The sequence below is a fragment of the Brassica oleracea genome, chromosome C8, assembly GCF_000695525.1.
Source record: "Brassica oleracea var. oleracea cultivar TO1000 chromosome C8, BOL, whole genome shotgun sequence".
Classification (NCBI taxonomy): domain Eukaryota; kingdom Viridiplantae; phylum Streptophyta; class Magnoliopsida; order Brassicales; family Brassicaceae; genus Brassica; species Brassica oleracea.
The window spans coordinates 24,893,792-24,912,492 of NC_027755.1; the positions used below are offsets into that span (position 1 = coordinate 24,893,792).

The 18,701-nt window shown below is 30.7% G+C and overlaps 1 protein-coding gene across 1 annotated transcript; it reads left to right on the plus strand.

The window, feature by feature from the left end:
• The first annotated feature begins 7,978 nt into the window (after nt 1-7,978).
• Nucleotides 7,979-9,808, plus strand: LOC106309886 (KDEL-tailed cysteine endopeptidase CEP2). The gene is made up of 3 exons (XM_013747032.1): nt 7,979-8,445; nt 8,895-9,271; nt 9,416-9,808. Exons 1-3 carry the CDS (start codon nt 8,004-8,006, stop codon nt 9,674-9,676), a joined length of 1,080 nt encoding a protein of 359 aa, XP_013602486.1. The 5' UTR covers nt 7,979-8,003; the 3' UTR covers nt 9,677-9,808.
• The last annotated feature ends 8,893 nt before the right edge of the window (nt 9,809-18,701 follow it).

Consider the following 18,701-nt stretch of genomic DNA (forward strand, 5'->3'; position numbering starts at 1 on the left):
AACGGCACTAAGATGTAAAGAATTACTAATCACGATTTCCTTACTAGCAGAGTTCTTTTGCACAGCTATTGTCAATGGAATTAATACTTGAAATTGATGGTGCTATATTTCATGTTCTAAATGCTAACGCAAGCTCCAATGTTGATTCTCAGATTTAACATGCCAAAATCACAATGAAGTGGGTGTTGTAAGGTAATTCAGTAGGCACAAATGTTCAGTTGAAAAAAATTATAAACTGTATTTATGCATCAAACTTATCATCCGTAACATAATAATATGCTTTCTCTGTGCTAGGAACCGTTTGTAAATAAATGTCTCGAATGTATATGACTGCTGAGTTTGTTGCTTTTGACAGTGAAATCACTAAGCTTGCAATGTGTCAGGACATCAAAAGCATCTCAGCTGATGGTTAGGTTTACAATTTCGTTGGTTTGTTTTTCCTATTATGTTGGATGAATTATTTTAGCTAACAAATATCGCAACAGAGGTTCTTGGGAGAATTGCAGATTGTGAATGAAAGGCACAAGAAGGGAACATCGGTGTAGCTGCGTTCGACTCGACATGTAACGGTATCTGCAGATCCGTTGATACCATTGTGGAGGTTAACATGCAATGTGTTGACCTGGAAATCATTATTTGGAAGCTACATTTCGAGGCATTTCCTCAACATATAAATAGACCATAGACAGAGTTTGATATTTATAATACTCAGTGATCATGGAGTCTGCAGAAAACAGTCATTTTGCATATTCTATATGGAACCAAGAGATATGTCATTTGTTTGATGATTGTATTATGATAGCTACTAACATAGGAGATGACTAGAGAAAGAGAAACGAGTATGAATCTCTTATATGAGTAGCTTTTGTAAACACATTTGGGTTTATTAACAGTTGTGACAAACAATTATGTTTTATAGTAAAGGAAACCCGTCGCAGCGTCAATAACGAATGCGCCTGTTTTTTTGTTGTTTGTGATTGAAATAGCTTATGGGTTTTCTAAATCAATATAATTGATTTGACTAAAGGTATCTTGGATGACAAAAAGAAGGATTGCAAGTTTCATAACTTCTACTTTAGACTTTAATTTCAACTAAATTATAATCAGTCTTTTATCCATATCATCTTAGTTATAAACGTAAAGATTTATTAGAATAAATAAACAGTTTCAACAATATTTAATATGTGATCTAATAAACAAAAGAACACGTAGGATTTTTAGGATTTAAAGAGATTGAAGACAATAGTTAATGAATATGAAAAGAATACGAAGCAGATGATGAAAAATGATTCGAACAAATTAGTGGCAACACAGAGCTAAGCGAGATAAAAAAATCAATCAATAAAGAAGGAAAGAAGAATGAGCAGAATTAAATTATTACACAAGCCAAAACTAAGTCAAATCAAACGACAGAACATGAAAATAAATGTAAACAAAACAAGAGGAGTTGGTGAAGATAAAATGCATTGAAAAACTGAAAAGGAGAGAGTGAAGATAAAATGCATTGAAAAACTGAATGATAGATTAGTAAGCAAGAGGCAAAAAGAGATTAAAATGCAAAAACTCCGCGCCTTGACGCGGGTAAGGATCCTTAGTTACTTAGAATGACTCTAATCATTTCCCTAAATACTATAATGACTCTTATAATTTTGTAATTACTAGAATAAATGGCAAAACAACCAAAATTACTAAAAAATCCACCATTCTAAACATTAACCACAAATTTACTATTATAATTTATTAATAAAATACATTTTACAAGCAGGAAATGTTTTAATATATGGTCTATACATTTTTCTGGAAATTACTTTTTATACACGCAGCCAAAATTCTATACCATATTCCGAATAAATTTTGAGATCCATCAAATATAATACAAAAATTATTAGACAATCAATATATTTATATATGTGAATATAACATTAAACAATGGACCATCATTATTCTTTGTTAAACAAAAAGTTAGAATATGTCGAAAGTGTATTAATTGACTTTTTATGTGACTACAAACTTTTGGTTCGCCTGATTACTTCCATGTACTAGAATTATGTAATGTTAGATAACACAAAAAATATAGTTGTATTTTAAAATAAAATTTTGGTTATGATTTAGTTAATATATAGTATTATACTAAATTTTTAATATTAGTTATATATTTAAATTATATAACTAAATTATATAATTAAATTTAAATATTATGCTCTAATTAAAAAAAATTAATATCCACCACTGGATTGATTGCTTCAAATACAGTCACCGCACTCCTAGAGTTAAAGAAGGAATATATATTAAAAATAAGAAAATATTTTATCTATAATTTAAAAATTAAAAAGTTTCTTCAGACAAAATTTTCTTAAATATGAATAAACATTTTATTCAGTTTTATGTTAAATTTACATAGTTTAATAATGAAATACAAATTTGAAAATATTGTTATTATTATTATTATGTATATAGCTGATAAATATACTAAAGATAAAAATATTTTATTTTACTGTATAATATTTTAAAATAACACTGATAAATCTTAAGAAATACATTTCAATTTATCCCTATAATTGTTTTAAAAATATTTAAATATATAACTAATATTTAATTTTAAGTTATAACCCAACAAATAATACTAGAACCAACTTGGTGCATCTTAGGTTTAGTTCCATAAAATATTTATTTTTTAAGTGTCGTTTTATATTTGTGCATATAGATTAGAAAAATATCTAATTTTTTATATTCTAAAAATAACCATCATTCCTTATACACCTAATCACATTTCAATTAATAGAAAAATAAATATGAAATTAGTGTTAATAAGTTTTCCATTGAAATTCTAAGATAAACTTATTTTGTAACAAATATTAAGTTTTTCATATATGTATTCGGTCTATTTCATCTGTATAATATTATGCTTTTTGAATTTAGGTGACAAAATCTATTGCATTTATATTTAATTTTCCTCCCAAGAACTTCATATTAGTCACTAAACATAAAAATATTAAACTCTAAGCCATATTCACTAAACCTTTAATCCAAATGTTAAGGTAATATGATTGAGTATATTTTTTAAAAGTGGTAACCAACTTAGAATATTTTAAACAATTACTCGAATTTCAGTTTTACCACAATTTGATATCACTTTTCAAATTTACTTTTTAAGTTATCTATAAATATTTAAAAATAATTTATACTATAACAGAAGTTTGTAAACTCAACCTCACCTACTACTAAACTCTTAACCATAGTTACTAAACTCTAAACCCAAATGTTATAGTAGTTTTGACTGAAAGTATTTTAAAAAGTGATAACTTACTTAAAATATTTTAAAACAATTTATTTTTATAGTACTATATAGTTTAAACGCTTTATTTTGAGATTCCTCCTCCATTATTTGAAGCTTTCAAAATATTTGGAATCTTAACGTTTTGGATAATAGTATCAAATTGGATATCACATAGATAAGAAGCACGTCGGAACACGTTACATATAACTAAATTATTGTGTTTGAACTTTGAACATGTCCCTAATATTTATAACCAATACACTAATAAAGTCATTTGTACGATACTAGGAAACAATTAACCACGTCGTTGCATTTTCGGGACCTTATGAAATAAACAACTTATATCAAAGGAAAGTTGAGTATATTACTTAAATAGATTCCAAAAACCAAAATTCAGTCTGTATTTGTAGAAAATGATGAAAAGTATAAATCGTCATATTACACACTAGTTTCACGTATTTTAGATATTTTATTTTTGGTTATAAAACGTATTTTAGATCTTAAAACAAGAGTACTTCTTATGAGAAAAAATATATATTTTGATTTATACGGAAGGATATGTGTTCCATTTAAGTACTCCATAATAGTCTATTAGGGCATCTCTAACCCCACTTTGTATTTTATTATAAAATAGAGTGTTAAATGAAATAATGAGCAAAAATAAAATATTATTCCATTTATAAAATAATGGTTTTAATTTTTATTCAAATTTTTATTTCTTATTCCATTTTGCAATAAAATATATAATGGTGTTGGAAATGTCGTTAGAACTAGTTAATTAGAGGAAAACAACTGGTAATCCATTTAGTGACACAAGGAAAAGGTATAATTATTTAAGAAAATTAATCTGAATCTTTTTCTTCTACTTTCTTTTGGTCAAAATTTGAATCTTTTTTGTTTTTACATATGAATGATGACGAGATCAAATTAAATGATTAATAACAAACAAAGATTAAATATGTTTCCTGACATTAGGAAGCATCCATGATCCAACCACGATAATTAATGGGTATTAAGCCAAAGATGAAAGAACTCGTGATCGATAAGAATTATTCGTTCATATCCACTAAATCAAACCACTTAACTTTAAAAAGTTTTCTTAACCCACGATTAGTTTAAAAGTGTTATTTTGATTTAGTTTCATATTTGATCTAACCTGAAACACTGACCGTTTGACTACCTTAGAGAAAAAAGTAAAACTGAATGACATTTTCGTCATTATAGTAATTCAAAATGTATAAAGCTCTTTGCACATATATAGTGTTGCTGTGTATGTGTGTATTTTTTTTGTTATTATAGAAACTATAACTTTCGTAGGCTGCGTCAAAAGTTCACTCATTGGCATTTAAGCTTCAGAATACTGAAACAGTTAGAAGCCCTTTCTCAAAAACAAAAAAAAAACAAAAAACGATATGTTATAATTTGTATTAGTAAACGGGGCGGACTGTTTCTTTCTGGATCAGTCGAGTGGCTTAAATCAGTTGAAGTCGCGATATGTTATAATTTGAATCTTCAATCCGATCACCCAAAGTTATTAAAAACAAAACGTTATGAAAGTTATAACTAAATGTTGTCTATGAGTTCTAATCCTAAACCCCCAATCCAGATTGCTAAACTTCTTCCAAAAACAATGGTACGTAAGTAATATATATACAATCGCCACGAGGTCCTCCCTGGAAGAACACATGACGTTCCCACGATCCATGGAAGAAAAATAATTTTCATTAGACCATATAGTACATTAACAAATAAGTGGTTATGATAAGATGTACAGAGGTAGATAGACTTCGTATGGTTGTAGTCATATTTAAGTTGGAATTTTCTTATAAATTGCATGTAATAAACTTTGGCAAAAAGAAAAATTACATGTAAATAGTAATACATGAAAAGCCTCTTGTATCTTTCACGTAATGTACTATGACCCTATTATTTTATAAAAATAGAAGATTATCATGGTGTTCTCAGTAAACACGATCGTACCATTTGTATTTTTTCAAAAAAAAAAAAATCATTTGCAAAAAGAAAGACTTTTTATTGTATAAGTCAACAACGCCATGGTGTGAACAGCTAATCTAACTATTGCTTTCATTATTTGCCTAAGCGACTTGTTGCGTAATCTTAATTTCTCCAGCCTACCTATTAATTAGAACTTACCTTTCCAATTAAACTAAAGCTCAAAACGATATCAACCATGGCAAATATCAATACTCATTATCATCTTGTTGAAATGTGACTCATTTCAGTTATTTCCTTATCTGTCAGCTTAAACAGCCAAATCAAAAATTGAAAAAAGAAAAGAAAAAGATATATAGGACGAGAATTAAAATTCATGATTAATCTACTTTATTAAAATAGAAATACAAATAAGAAATAACCCTAACACTTACAACTTAATTACAATACAATGTCATTGAAGTAATTAATAAACTTAAATCTAAATTAATATTTTTCTTTTATCTATTCCACAACAAATTCATGATAAATATTACATTTAATGCACATTAATACTATAAACTTTATTAGTCAAAAAAAAAAAAAAAAAAAAAACTATAAACTTTAATATGTAAAGTAAAAAACATCTTTCCATAAATTCGTGGATATTATCTTCTATTAAATAATGTTTATTACATTTTTAAAATTTTTATTGTTAATGAAATCAATTAACAATATTTAAAAAATTTAAAGGATATGCCGTATTTGGCAATAAAAATTTAATAATGAGAACATATTTAAAAATATCCATTTTACTTGATAATTCTAAATTTGTACATAATTAAATTTTAAAATAACAAATTTGACTAATCTATTTAATTGACGATATTTTTAGATATATATAACTAAAATGCTATTAGAAAATTATTTTTAAATTATGTATGATATTACATATGTTCAATGTGAATTTTGGGCCCCTTGTATTTTACCTTAAATTATTATTCTTTAGTAAGGATTTGAAATATTAGATTTTGTAATAACATGTACATTTAAGTATTAGTATTAAAAAAATTAAAAACACCTAAGATTTTTCTTAGGAGAAAATTGTAATAGGGAAAGTTTCAAAAGAATATTTTTCAAGTTTTGTATGTAAAGAAAAACATTTATAAAAGATAACAATGTTCTAAAAAAAGAAAAAAAGTTCATATAAAATAAAAATCCTACATATAATAAAATGTTAAAGTCAATAAATTAACTTGATAATAATATAAATACAAGCTAGAAATGCAATTACTCATTCTAACAAATTACTCATTTTAATAAGTATAATATAAATATTTTACTAAAAATGCATGACGAATATTTATATATCGGGTTGAGAAATTAAAAATTAAGACAACTTATATAACGGGTTGGAAATTTAAATATAGTTATCATTTATGACCAAAACCCTATCAAAACATCTCAAATATTATTTTCGCATATATATGTTAGTTTATGGAAAACACACACATAAACTAAAAATAAACTAAAAATATATATTTTAATAACTATGCGTAATGTCATAATAAAAAATACATAATACGTGAAAAAATAAATATATATTATATTATTTATAGAAAACAAAAGTGTATTCCTAAAAAATGAAAAGTGGTTTATCTTTTTTACTCAGAACCTAAATGTTGTAAATAGTTCTTTCCAACGCGTATCAAACCCGTTCAATGAAAGGCAACTAGTATTTCCTTTACCACTAGCCAACTCGATATCGGGTAAATAAAAATGATATCGGTTAAATAAAAACATATATTCGCGTGATATTTGCATTTACAGAGTTATAAATCATTTTACTTTTACTATTAGTGGAATTATATAACATCAATATATATATTATGTGATGTATTTTAGTCACCATTTTATTATAATTTTTATAAATTATATAATGGTGTAAAAATATTTAGTACATTACGTAAACAAAAAAACACCCGCCCGGTCCAGCTCTAGTGTATCTTAAAAGAAGTTACACCTAAGATTAGGCCTGGGACGGATCGGGTATCCGGACAATTTTAAGGTATCCGGATCCGGATCCTTATCCGGCGGATCCATAATTTTATTATCCTTATCTGGATCCGGGGTTCTCGGATATCCGGGTGTTGGATATCTTTCTAAAAATTATAATATCCGGCGGATATCCGGATCCGGATTTGGATCCTTAAAATAAATAAAAAATAATATTAATATATATATAAAATATTAACAATAATTTTAAAAAAAGTATATATATATAATGTCTTTAATTATTTCTATGTATAATATTACAAAATTTACATAAAATATTAAAATATAAAAATGAAAATATATTAAATAAAATTAATTTTATATATATATTACTATTTTGAAATATTTTTTAATAAAACTTACGGATCCGGATATCCGGACTTAAATTAAGATATCCGGATCCGGTTTTGACGGATCCAACATTTTACTATCCAGATCCGGATTCGGTCCCTCCGGATATACGGATTTTTGGATCGGATCTGGATCGAATCTCGGATCGAATCCGGATCTCGGATAAAAGTCCCAGGCCTACCTAAGATGGTTCCTTGCTCGTCTAAATGCGTGTACGAGACAAAGTATCATAAAAGTGTTCCACAAGTCTGGCCAAGACGATTCCTTAATCAACCTTACAAACGTCGATGGTGTTATCGTCATTTCACATCTCCAATAAATTAGTTCTCTATAAATATAGTAGCAAACTCTGAACTTCAAACAAACAAACAAAAATCATTAGAAAAAAATGAAAAAACTTCTCTTGATCTTTCTCTCTTCCTTTCTCATTGTCCAATCCGTCCACGGGTTCGATTACCACGACAACGAACTAGAGAGCGAAGAGAGCTTATCAAATCTCTACGACAGATGGAGGAGTCACCACTCTGTTCCTAGGAGCCTTCATGAAAGGGAAAAGAGATTCAACGTTTTCAGACACAATGTGATGCATGTTCACAACACCAACAAGAAGAACAACCCCTTCACGCTTAAGCTCAACAAGTTTGCAGACTTAACGGTTGAAGAATTCAAGAGTGCCTACACCGGATCAAACATTAAACATCACAGAATGTTTCAAGGACCGAAACATGGCTCGAAAGGGTTCATGTATGAGAATTTAACCCGACTTCCGACCTCGGTTGACTGGAGAGAGAAAGGTGCTGTCACTGAAGTCAAGAATCAAGGACAGTGTGGTAAGTCTAAAAGCAATGCCCATTAGTGAGAAATTCAAGCGATATATAAGGCACATGATTAGCAAAAATAGGGACTAACCTATTTTCTTATAATTTTCTATCTTCAGTTGAATTTTCCAGAAAACATAGATATTATAAGTTTGATAGATGAATCTATTTTAAAACATGTAAAACTGACGTTGTGTTCATACTGGAGATGTGAATATATTATTATAACCGTATACTCAACTCACTAATAACACACACGTACCACAAAGTCATTACTAAAAATAAATATAAGAAATGCTCAGAACCCATAGTAGATAATATTCCCTGTATAATTGATAATGTGTTAATATAAGCTTTAAGGGATATATAAAGATGTGTGAATTAACAAAATCTTTAATTTAATTTTAATGTTATATCTCTCTGTTGATCTAATGATTTGATATTGTTTCAAAAATTATCAGGAAGTTGCTGGGCATTTTCTACAGTTGCAGCCGTTGAAGGAATCAACCAAATCAAGACGAACAAGCTAGTCTCACTGTCTGAACAGGAACTAGTGGATTGTGATACTAAACAGAACCAAGGTTGTAACGGAGGCCTCATGGACATTGCATTTGAATTCATCAAGAAGAACGGTGGAATCACCACCGAAGATAACTATCCCTACGAAGGTATTGATGGAAAATGCGATGCTTCAAAGGATAATGGTGAGATTGTGACGATTGATGGGCACGAGGATGTTCCCGAAAACGATGAAGATGCTCTTCTCAAAGCTGTCGCAAACCAACCTGTATCTGTTGCAATTGATGCTGGAAGTTCAAATTTCCAGTTTTATTCTAAGGTAATAAAAACGTATTTTTGATACTAGAAATTTCATCTCAAATATAATATGTCTACTATGATCTTACATATGAATAGACAGTACGTAAAATATTAAAAAGATATGTCACATCACATTTAACTGGTCATATATTTGGTAATGTAGGGAGTGTTTACGGGATACTGTGGAACGGAGCTGAACCACGGTGTGGCAGCGGTTGGGTACGGATCAGACTCAAAAGGGAGAAAGTATTGGATAGTGAGAAACTCATGGGGACCTGAATGGGGAGAGGGAGGCTACATAAAACTTGAGAGAGGGATTGATGATCCCGAAGGAAAATGTGGTATTGCGATGGAGGCCTCTTACCCAGTCAAGCTCTCGTCTTCCAATCCAGATAAAGATGATGACGTCAAAGATGAGCTCTAGATATGTGTACACATTGTGTAAAACCATATAAATGGTCATCCAATTCCTTACCAGTTCATGTTTGCAAGCTTTTTCTGCATGGTTTGATATTGACGTTTGGTTTTAAATTTGAATAAAAAGGTCTCGTGTTTTCTCGATCTCTGCTTTATTAATTGGGTTACTCAAAAGTTATAAAAGTCAATGTAAATAATAGGTTTTCCTAACAACAAAAAGATATATTGGAAAACCTATTATTTACGAATCAGATTGGCCGGAATCTCCTAAAAGTCGAGTTACCAAAACGATAGCTTAAAATATAGTACTAACGAGATAAATAAAGATTGATTCCGGAGTGAATTAAGTCTAGATGCATCGGACTATGGCATATTTTTTAGGGTTTAGAAAACTTTTTTTTAAGGTTTGGTTAATTATATTATTACTGAGAAATATTACATAGACGATTCTACCAGAAAATAAACGCGTCTGCGTCACTTCGAACCGCTCTATGAAATCCATGTTTAATGGTACACCCTACACCATGATGAAGACCTCTTCTAACCTCTTTCTCCGTAATTTGCATTTTCTAGTGTTTGAACCCCATACCTCCTGATATAGAACCATTAGTCAAAATACTAGACTAAATAGACTTCCACAAAAAAAAAAAAAAATTAGATAACGAATTAAAAAAAATAAAAATAAAATTAGATTTTGAGGTTATATAAATGTGGATGTAAAATATTGTAGATTAATAATTTACAAAATCAATATATATTTAAACTTTAAAACAAATATTTTTCCTTAATCGTGTTTTCTCTAGAGTTCTTACTTTTTGTGTTTGATTTGCATTTGTTCATAATAATAAGTTTTGAAGTAATGTGATATATAATTTTGGTGAAAACTCAAATGAACATTGAGAATAGGCCTGTGACGGTTTGGGTATCCGGAGTATTTTAAGGTATTCAGATCCGGATTCTTATCTGACGGATCCATGTTTTTACTATCCTTATCTGAATTCGGAGTTCTCGGATATCTGGATTTCGGATAGCCTTCTAAAAACTGTAATATCCGGCGTATATCCGTATCCGGATTTGGATACTTCAAATAAATAAAAATAATATTATAATATATAAAATATTATAAATAATTTAAAAATAATAGTATATATAACATCTTTAATTACTTCCATGTATAAAATTACAAAATTTATATAAAATCTATATGTATTATTATAAAATGAAATATAATAAAAAAATTATAATATAAATATATTACTACTTTTGAAAATAATTATCAATAATAATTACGGATCCGGATATCTGGACCAAAAATCAAGATATCCATATCCGAATTCGGTTGTTTTAGATCCAATATTTTACTATCCGGATCCGGATTCGATCACTCCAGATATCTAAATTTTTAGAGCAGATCCGGATCGGGTCTCAGATCGAATCCGGATCTCGGATAATAAGTCTCATGCCTGATTGAGAGCATAAGAACAAGGAGGAAAAAATGTTTTAGATCTTAAAAACAAGGATAACATTAGGAGTTGAAAACTATATAGGCCTTTCATATAAGCCCCTATATATGATATCAAAACTATAGGAACGTCACGGACCGGGTCAACTTGGGCCCTTTCATATAAGACACAAAAAAGCTAAATAAAATAAACGATTTGTTTTTACTAAGCCTCTTCAATATGGTAATAATACCGAACCGAAATAGACAACATGGTTTGGTTTTGGTATATACCATATAAACCAAATAGGTATGATTATATAAAAACCGTATGATTTGGATATGGTTAGGTTTATAACCGGATAAATCGAATAAACTGAATAAACCGAACAAAACCGATCAAAATAAAAAAATATAAATATATACATTAAAATAAAAACATATAAATATATACATTATATGACGGTAGATGATAATTAACTGGCTATATAAGTTAAATTTCTTGTTAATAATTTAATGTCGTACTAGATGATAACCCGCGCGGAGTGAATGTTTTATACTAATGTTTGTTCGTTAAATAGTTTTAACATTTTGCAACACTACGATCTTTATCGATTGTAAAATGACAAATACAAATGTTGGTCTCTTAAATGTATCTTCGTTATTGAAGAGTTAACATATTGCATCTTATTTTAATTATTTTTAAGACTTTATATGCACAAAAAGAAATTAAGTTTTGCGGATGATACAAATCACCAAAACCAGATAGGCAACATCAATTGTAAAATAACGAAGAAAGATCAAGTTTTTTGCTCTCGATTTGTTTACTATTGACTATTCATAAGTTATTTCATTTTCTACCTCTATAAAATTGTGTTTTTGTTCTCGTTTATATTTCACTGATATGAGTATTGTCTCTTTTTTAGCTTCTTCTATGATTCGATGAATTTCATAAGTGTCAATTATAAAAGATAGACATCTTTAAAAATCAGTTTCACTCTAGATACATATCTAAGAATCAAATTTTTGAAGAAAATCACCGGCCAACTCTATACACAGGTTAGTGTTCAAATCTAATATATCAAGATGTAATAGAATATAATTGCAGACTCGAAATATAATGTATGTCTAGTATATATTCATCAGTTCGGTCTAAAAATCATCTAATTCTAGAACAACAAAATAAAAACTTATTTTTTTAACTTACGTTTTAATTTTGAGGTTTATTTACAAGAGTATATATCGATAAAAATATATATAATACTTTATCATTCTAATATATGTAAACTATGTATAAATTAAGAACTATTTGATTTATTAAATGATAAACCAAAAACTTATAATAAATAGTTTACATCTCTCATTCTTACAATTATAATAGCTAGATAAGATATTAGGAAAAAAAAATATTAGACGAATGATCAAATCTGCCATTCTTCGAACGAACTCCAAAGGAAGTGACTGAAATCTTGTCATGATATTTCATTAAAAGCTTTTTAAAAATAAAAATCAAGACTAAATTATTTAACCTGAATGAAATAATATATATAGTGCTTCCAATACTAAAAATCACTCCGATTTGAAGAAGTGTATTTATGGGATTATCAGAATCAAATAACATATTAGAAACCACATATTTAAAAAATAATTTGTACACATAAAAATATATGCATTAGAGTAATCACCTAAATCAAACCAATGCATTTTGTTTATTTACAATCATGTTTTTGGTAAATAAATTAAAACAATCATTTCATTTACTTTATATGGTATATAATTAAACTTTAATGATATTGATTTAGATATATGTAGTATATAATATTAATATTTATTATTGATACTTCCTACTTGTATGATTTTATTAACATTTGTATATTTGCTGTAACAAAAATTTAAACCGTTAATAACATAAATTTTAATGTGATATTTTTTAATACAAATTTCAAAATTAAAATATTAAGACTCAATAATTTTTCAATGCAAAATTTTCAGTTAACATATTTATATTTTTTATATAGTATATAATTTAATTTAAATGATATCAATATATATATATACTATGAATATCTATTAATGAGACCTCATATTGATACGATTTATGATCATTTGTATCTTGTTTGAACAAAAAAAAAGTAAAACCACTGATCACAAAATTTTCACTGTAGGATTTTTACCATTTTAGTAATTTATAGTCGTTTAAAAAAATTCAAAATATATAAGAAAAACTCTAAATTTTTTATTATATACTTAATGTGATTGTTTAATTTTATATAAAATTAAATAAAAATGAGAAATGATACAAAAAATGTTATCAAATATGTATTATTCATAATCATTAATTGTCATATATATGTTAGTCATATTAAGTAATTCCACAGCTGTTATTTAAAGAAAGAATTGAGAATATTCTTTTGTATGCTACAAATCAATTTCATAGTTAGTTTAACAAAAAGTATAATATATATTTATATGTATCAACTTATTTTTCTAAAGATTCTAAGAATCATCCTAGTAATGACACGTGGCTACGAAAACATGTTGTAATGCTTCAGAATTAATATTTTTTTCGGTCACAACTGGAATTTGATTAAACAGAATTCTGAAACGGAACTTACAAACTGAATGCTAGGCCTGGGCGTTCGGGTCTTCGGGTCAGGTTCGGGCCGGTTCCTTTCGGATCCGGATCTTTTCGGGTCCGGATCTTTTCGGGTCCTAAATATACTTAGAAATTTTCCGTTCGGGTTCGGGTCGGTTCAGGTATATAATTAAAATACCCATAAAATACCCGTAATTTTTCGGGTCCATATCGGGTCCGGGTCAGGTTCGGGTATTTAGGATCTGAAAAGGACATGATGTACCCAATTTCATCAACTTTAGTTGAATATTTGTCATATATATCTAAAATTTTACAAAACAACTTAAACGAAACTATTAATAATTAAAATAACACATTTTAAAACTCTAAATTTTACATTTTAAAGCTTTATATTACTTTAAAAATGTTAAAAAATAATAACAAATGTTGTTAACAAAAGATATTTCAACTAAATCATAAAATAATATATATAAAATAGAACACAAAAACATCATAGTTTTAGATATACATGTTTTTAAGTCGGGTACAAATCGGTTCTTATCGGGTCGGGTCTATTCGGATCGTTTTTTTTCGGATCCGGGTCTATTCGGGTCGGTTCCTTTTCGGTTCCGGTTTTTTCGGGTAAAAAAAATTTAGACCCAAAAGGTACTTGTAAATTTTCGGTACGGTTCCAGGTCGGGGTATTTTTTGGTCGGTTCTAGTTTGGGTCTTCGGGTCCAGGTTAAAATGCCCAGGCCTATTGAATGCCATACGCAGGCAAACAAAGCCCGAATGATTTACGGGAACCTACACCCATGGGAATCCAAACTATCTAGAGAAACAAAATAATAACATTCATACCAACTTTAGACAAAAGAGGGTCTCCAAATCCATAATACTCAATCATACCATCTGCACATCGCCAACAGAGCTGAAAGACAAGAGTTCGAGTAGAACCACACTGCTACAAAGCGGAGAGTGAACACCAAGAACCCCACCAGACTCTAAACGGCCGAGATAGTTGCAACATAACAAGGAGCAAAGGCAGAAACTTCACCACGACATTACCAAGAGGAGCCAAAACCAAAAAAAATCTCAAGCACAAGATAAAAACCTTGAACTCTGACCGGGAAAACGCCTTCCAAGACCTCCAATTCTTACACGTGGACCCTCGCATCCCAAACTCAGCCATCTACCGACTGAAAAATGGCCACCTCCTCGCAAGAGAAGAACTGAAGGACGAAACCACTGCGACGCTAGTAACCCCACTAGAAACACACAGCTTCTAGGAAGAGAAAGTAGATGCTCCCGCAACAGGACCACATCCAAAAGACGAACCACAAACCAGACTTGAACAAACTCCTAGCATAGCAACCTTGGAACGGAAAAGAAGAAAATCCAAGCACGGGAACAAGACCAGGCCATAACCAACAAGAAATATGTTATAGTAACTAAAGCTGGAACATCTGGCCCCACCAAAACAAACCTGCCAAAACACAACATACACCAACCGGAAAGACCAACACCAGCAATCAACTCCAAAACCACCGCCAAGACCATGACACTACAAGACCATCCGCTTCACCAACCCAAACAAGCACGAAGGAATCCGAGACACGACTCGATAAGGGACCACCATGAACCGGCGGCTGACCAAACCAACTAGCCACACGACCTCCATGAAGACAGTGACCCGACACAAGCTCCTCGAACCAAAGCCCTCCCCTTTACTAGAAACACACCCTAACATAATTTAAACACGAGATCTACTAAAGACAATGAAATTAAAGCTAAAGGGACCGGTGGTGGCGCTAACGGAGCCGCCACGCGCCTGTCACCAGAGTTGCAGAGATGAACGGCGACCGATTGAAGGGGGTGATAGGGAAGAGAGGATAAGGAATTTAGTATGTCTGAATAACGTTGCTTCAGAATTAATATATATAGGGGATACTATTACATTAAAGAACCCTAATTTGAAAACACTTCAACAATAATTAAAAAAAAGTTTTTCTTAGGTTCATCCCCTTCACCCGACAATAGTATTTAGTTATTTAGATTCAATATCTTTTAAAAATGAAACAAAATAATAAGAATTTGTGACGTTATATTACATTTTAAAATAAATTAAAAATATTTTTAATTACCAAAAAAATATTTCTTTTAATATTGTGTACGCCATGAGTAAAATAGTAAACCATAAATTCTAAACACTAAATCCTAAATCCTTGGGTAAACTTTGAATAATTGGGTAAACTCTGAACCCTTGGGTAAATCATAAACACTGAACCCTTGAGTAAATCCTAAACACTAAACCCTAAATTCTTAATCTCAAACCCTAAACCCTTAATCCTAAACCCTTAACCCTTAAATAAATCCAAGGATTCAAGGTTTACCCAAAGGTTAAGGATTTAGGGTTTAAGGTTTAGTATTTTACTAACGGTGTTAACAATATTTAAAAAGTATTTTTTTGGTAATTACTATTATTTTTATTTATTTTAAAAACATAATATAACTTCATAAATTCTTATTATTTTGTTTGTTTTTTTAAAAGATATTGAATTTGAAATAACTAAATACTATTGGTTGATGAACCTAAAAATTCACGCTAGTGAACTTAAAATTTCACCCTAGAAAGTGAACCTAAGAAAAACATAATAAAAATAACTCAAAGCAACCGAAGGTTTAACTTCTTGTTCTCTTGGAATATTCTTCTTCTTTTAACCTTTTGCTTCCTAGTTTCTATCTCTATTAAATCATTGACTGAGTGGAGGTATTTTGTAATAATTTTCTCTGTTTTGATTTTGCATGCTTTGAGAAATTGTAATACATGAAATTTCTTTGGAAAAACAGAGGAGAACAATAAGAGCTGTAAAAAACTAAGTTATTGATTGTTCTCTTTGTTTCTATGTTTCATAACCAACTAATTTTTTCTCATACTTATTGTAGATGGGAAATTATATGGACAATAAGACTCAATCTGCAGGACAAAAGAGGAAGCAACCAACAAAACCTTCTACCGATGCTACTATTGCTTCGATGGCAAAACCAAAGAAGCAGTATGTAACTTGTTCTGATGCTTAGAAATATTTTACGAAATCTGTTGGGGTCAAAATATATCACGACAGAATCAATGTCGGAAAGTTCTCAAGAAAAATGTCTCTATTTAAAAAAGAACGATAAAATTCAAAAGAAGAGAAAAGCGGGAAAACCTAAGTCGATTTTTGTATCAACTCCGAAAAGGATTCACACGATAAGTCTTCGAGAAAGGTTACTCCAGGCCCCAGACAAACAGATCCCAAACAACAAAACAACTATAAATCTTTATGGACCGAACGCACCGTCCAACTCGCCGAACGGGCGAGTTGGATCGAGCGAGCAGTCCAACTCGCCCATTCGGCAAGTTGGATCAACTAGCATGCCTTCATCCTCGTCCAACTCGCCGAACGGGCGAGTTGGACCGAACGAGCAGTCCAACTCGCCCATTCGGCAAGTTGGATCAACTAGCATGCCTTCATCCCGTCCATGTAGCTCTCTCCTTCGAGATCGGATCGAACCTGCTCTTGTTTCATCTCTATCGGAGTCACCGTTGGTATTTAACGATTTAAAAACCGCAAGAACTCATTTTCTCATATGAAGTTCGAATTGATCGTATAAAACGGCAACGGTTAACTAAACACCTTGAACTGCCTCCACTATACGAGAAATTCAAACCTTCTTCGGAATCGACGCCATTTCGGAAGCGCTCTTTCGATAAATCATATCGCACTCCACTTTTAGTAGTGATCAAGCTTGAAGAATAAGTTTTCTGCAGTGGTTGGAATTAATAGCCCCTAATCTTACAGCACTCCACTTTTAGTAGAGTGAAAAGACCACTTCCAACCATTAATTCCGCCTAACTTACCTGACCTGCCTAACCGTTCGCAAGAACATCGCAAAAATTCTAGCGAGTTGGGGGGCTAATTTTTGGGGTAAAAATTGGTCACGATGGAATTAATGTCGGAAATTTCTCAAGAAAAATGTCGCTCTTTGAAAAAGAAAGATAAAATTCAAAAGAAGAAAAAAGCAAGAAAACCTAAGTCGAGTTCCGTATCAACTCCGAAAAGGATACACATGATAAGTCTTCGAGATAGGTTACTCCAGGCCCCTGACAAACAAATCCCAAACAACGAAACAACCATAAAGCTTTATGGACCGAACGCACCGTCCAAATCGACGAACGGGTAAGTTGGATCAACTAGCCTGCCTTCATCCCGTCCTCATAGCTCCGTCCTTCGAGATCGGATCGAACCTGCTCTTGTTTCATCTCGATCGGAGTCACCGTTGGAACTTTACGATTTAAAAACCGCGAGAACTCGTTTTCTCGTATGAAGTTCGAATTGATCGTATAAAACGGCAACGATTAATTAAACACCTTGGAATGCCTCCACTATACGAGAAATTCAAACCTTCTTTGGAATTGACGCCATTATGGAAGCGCTCTTTCGATAAATCGTAAAAACGCTTAAGTTGGAAAACGGTCTGAAAGGGTCCAGAACGCGGCTAGAAGCTCACTCACAATTTTATATGAAATCGAGCCCAATCGTTATGACGGTTTATCTTTTATTCTGCATGAAACGATAAATGTCAAGTTCAGAGGATAAATGTGAAGTTTCCAAATATAAACACGAAGATCGAAGGAAAATGGAATATTTCCGCAAAGTGATAAACTCGACCGAGGGCAGAAAGGAAAAGAGAAAACCGCCTCTAGGAAGAGTATATAAGGACACCGAGGTTGAAAACGCAAGGGACAATTCTTTTTACTCTTAGAACTCTTTGTTGCACTTAGAAACATTAGGCATTATTCTTGACATGTTCTGTTTCTATGACTGGCACTCAATTACTAGGCGAACTCGTAAAGGCGGTTAGATCTCTTGTTCTACTCTTTCAATCGAACTATGTTCGGCTTGATCCTCGAAAGGGGTACGTAGGCAGCCTTTCATAAGGTTCAGTCTGAATTCAATCAAAACTTTTTCTGTA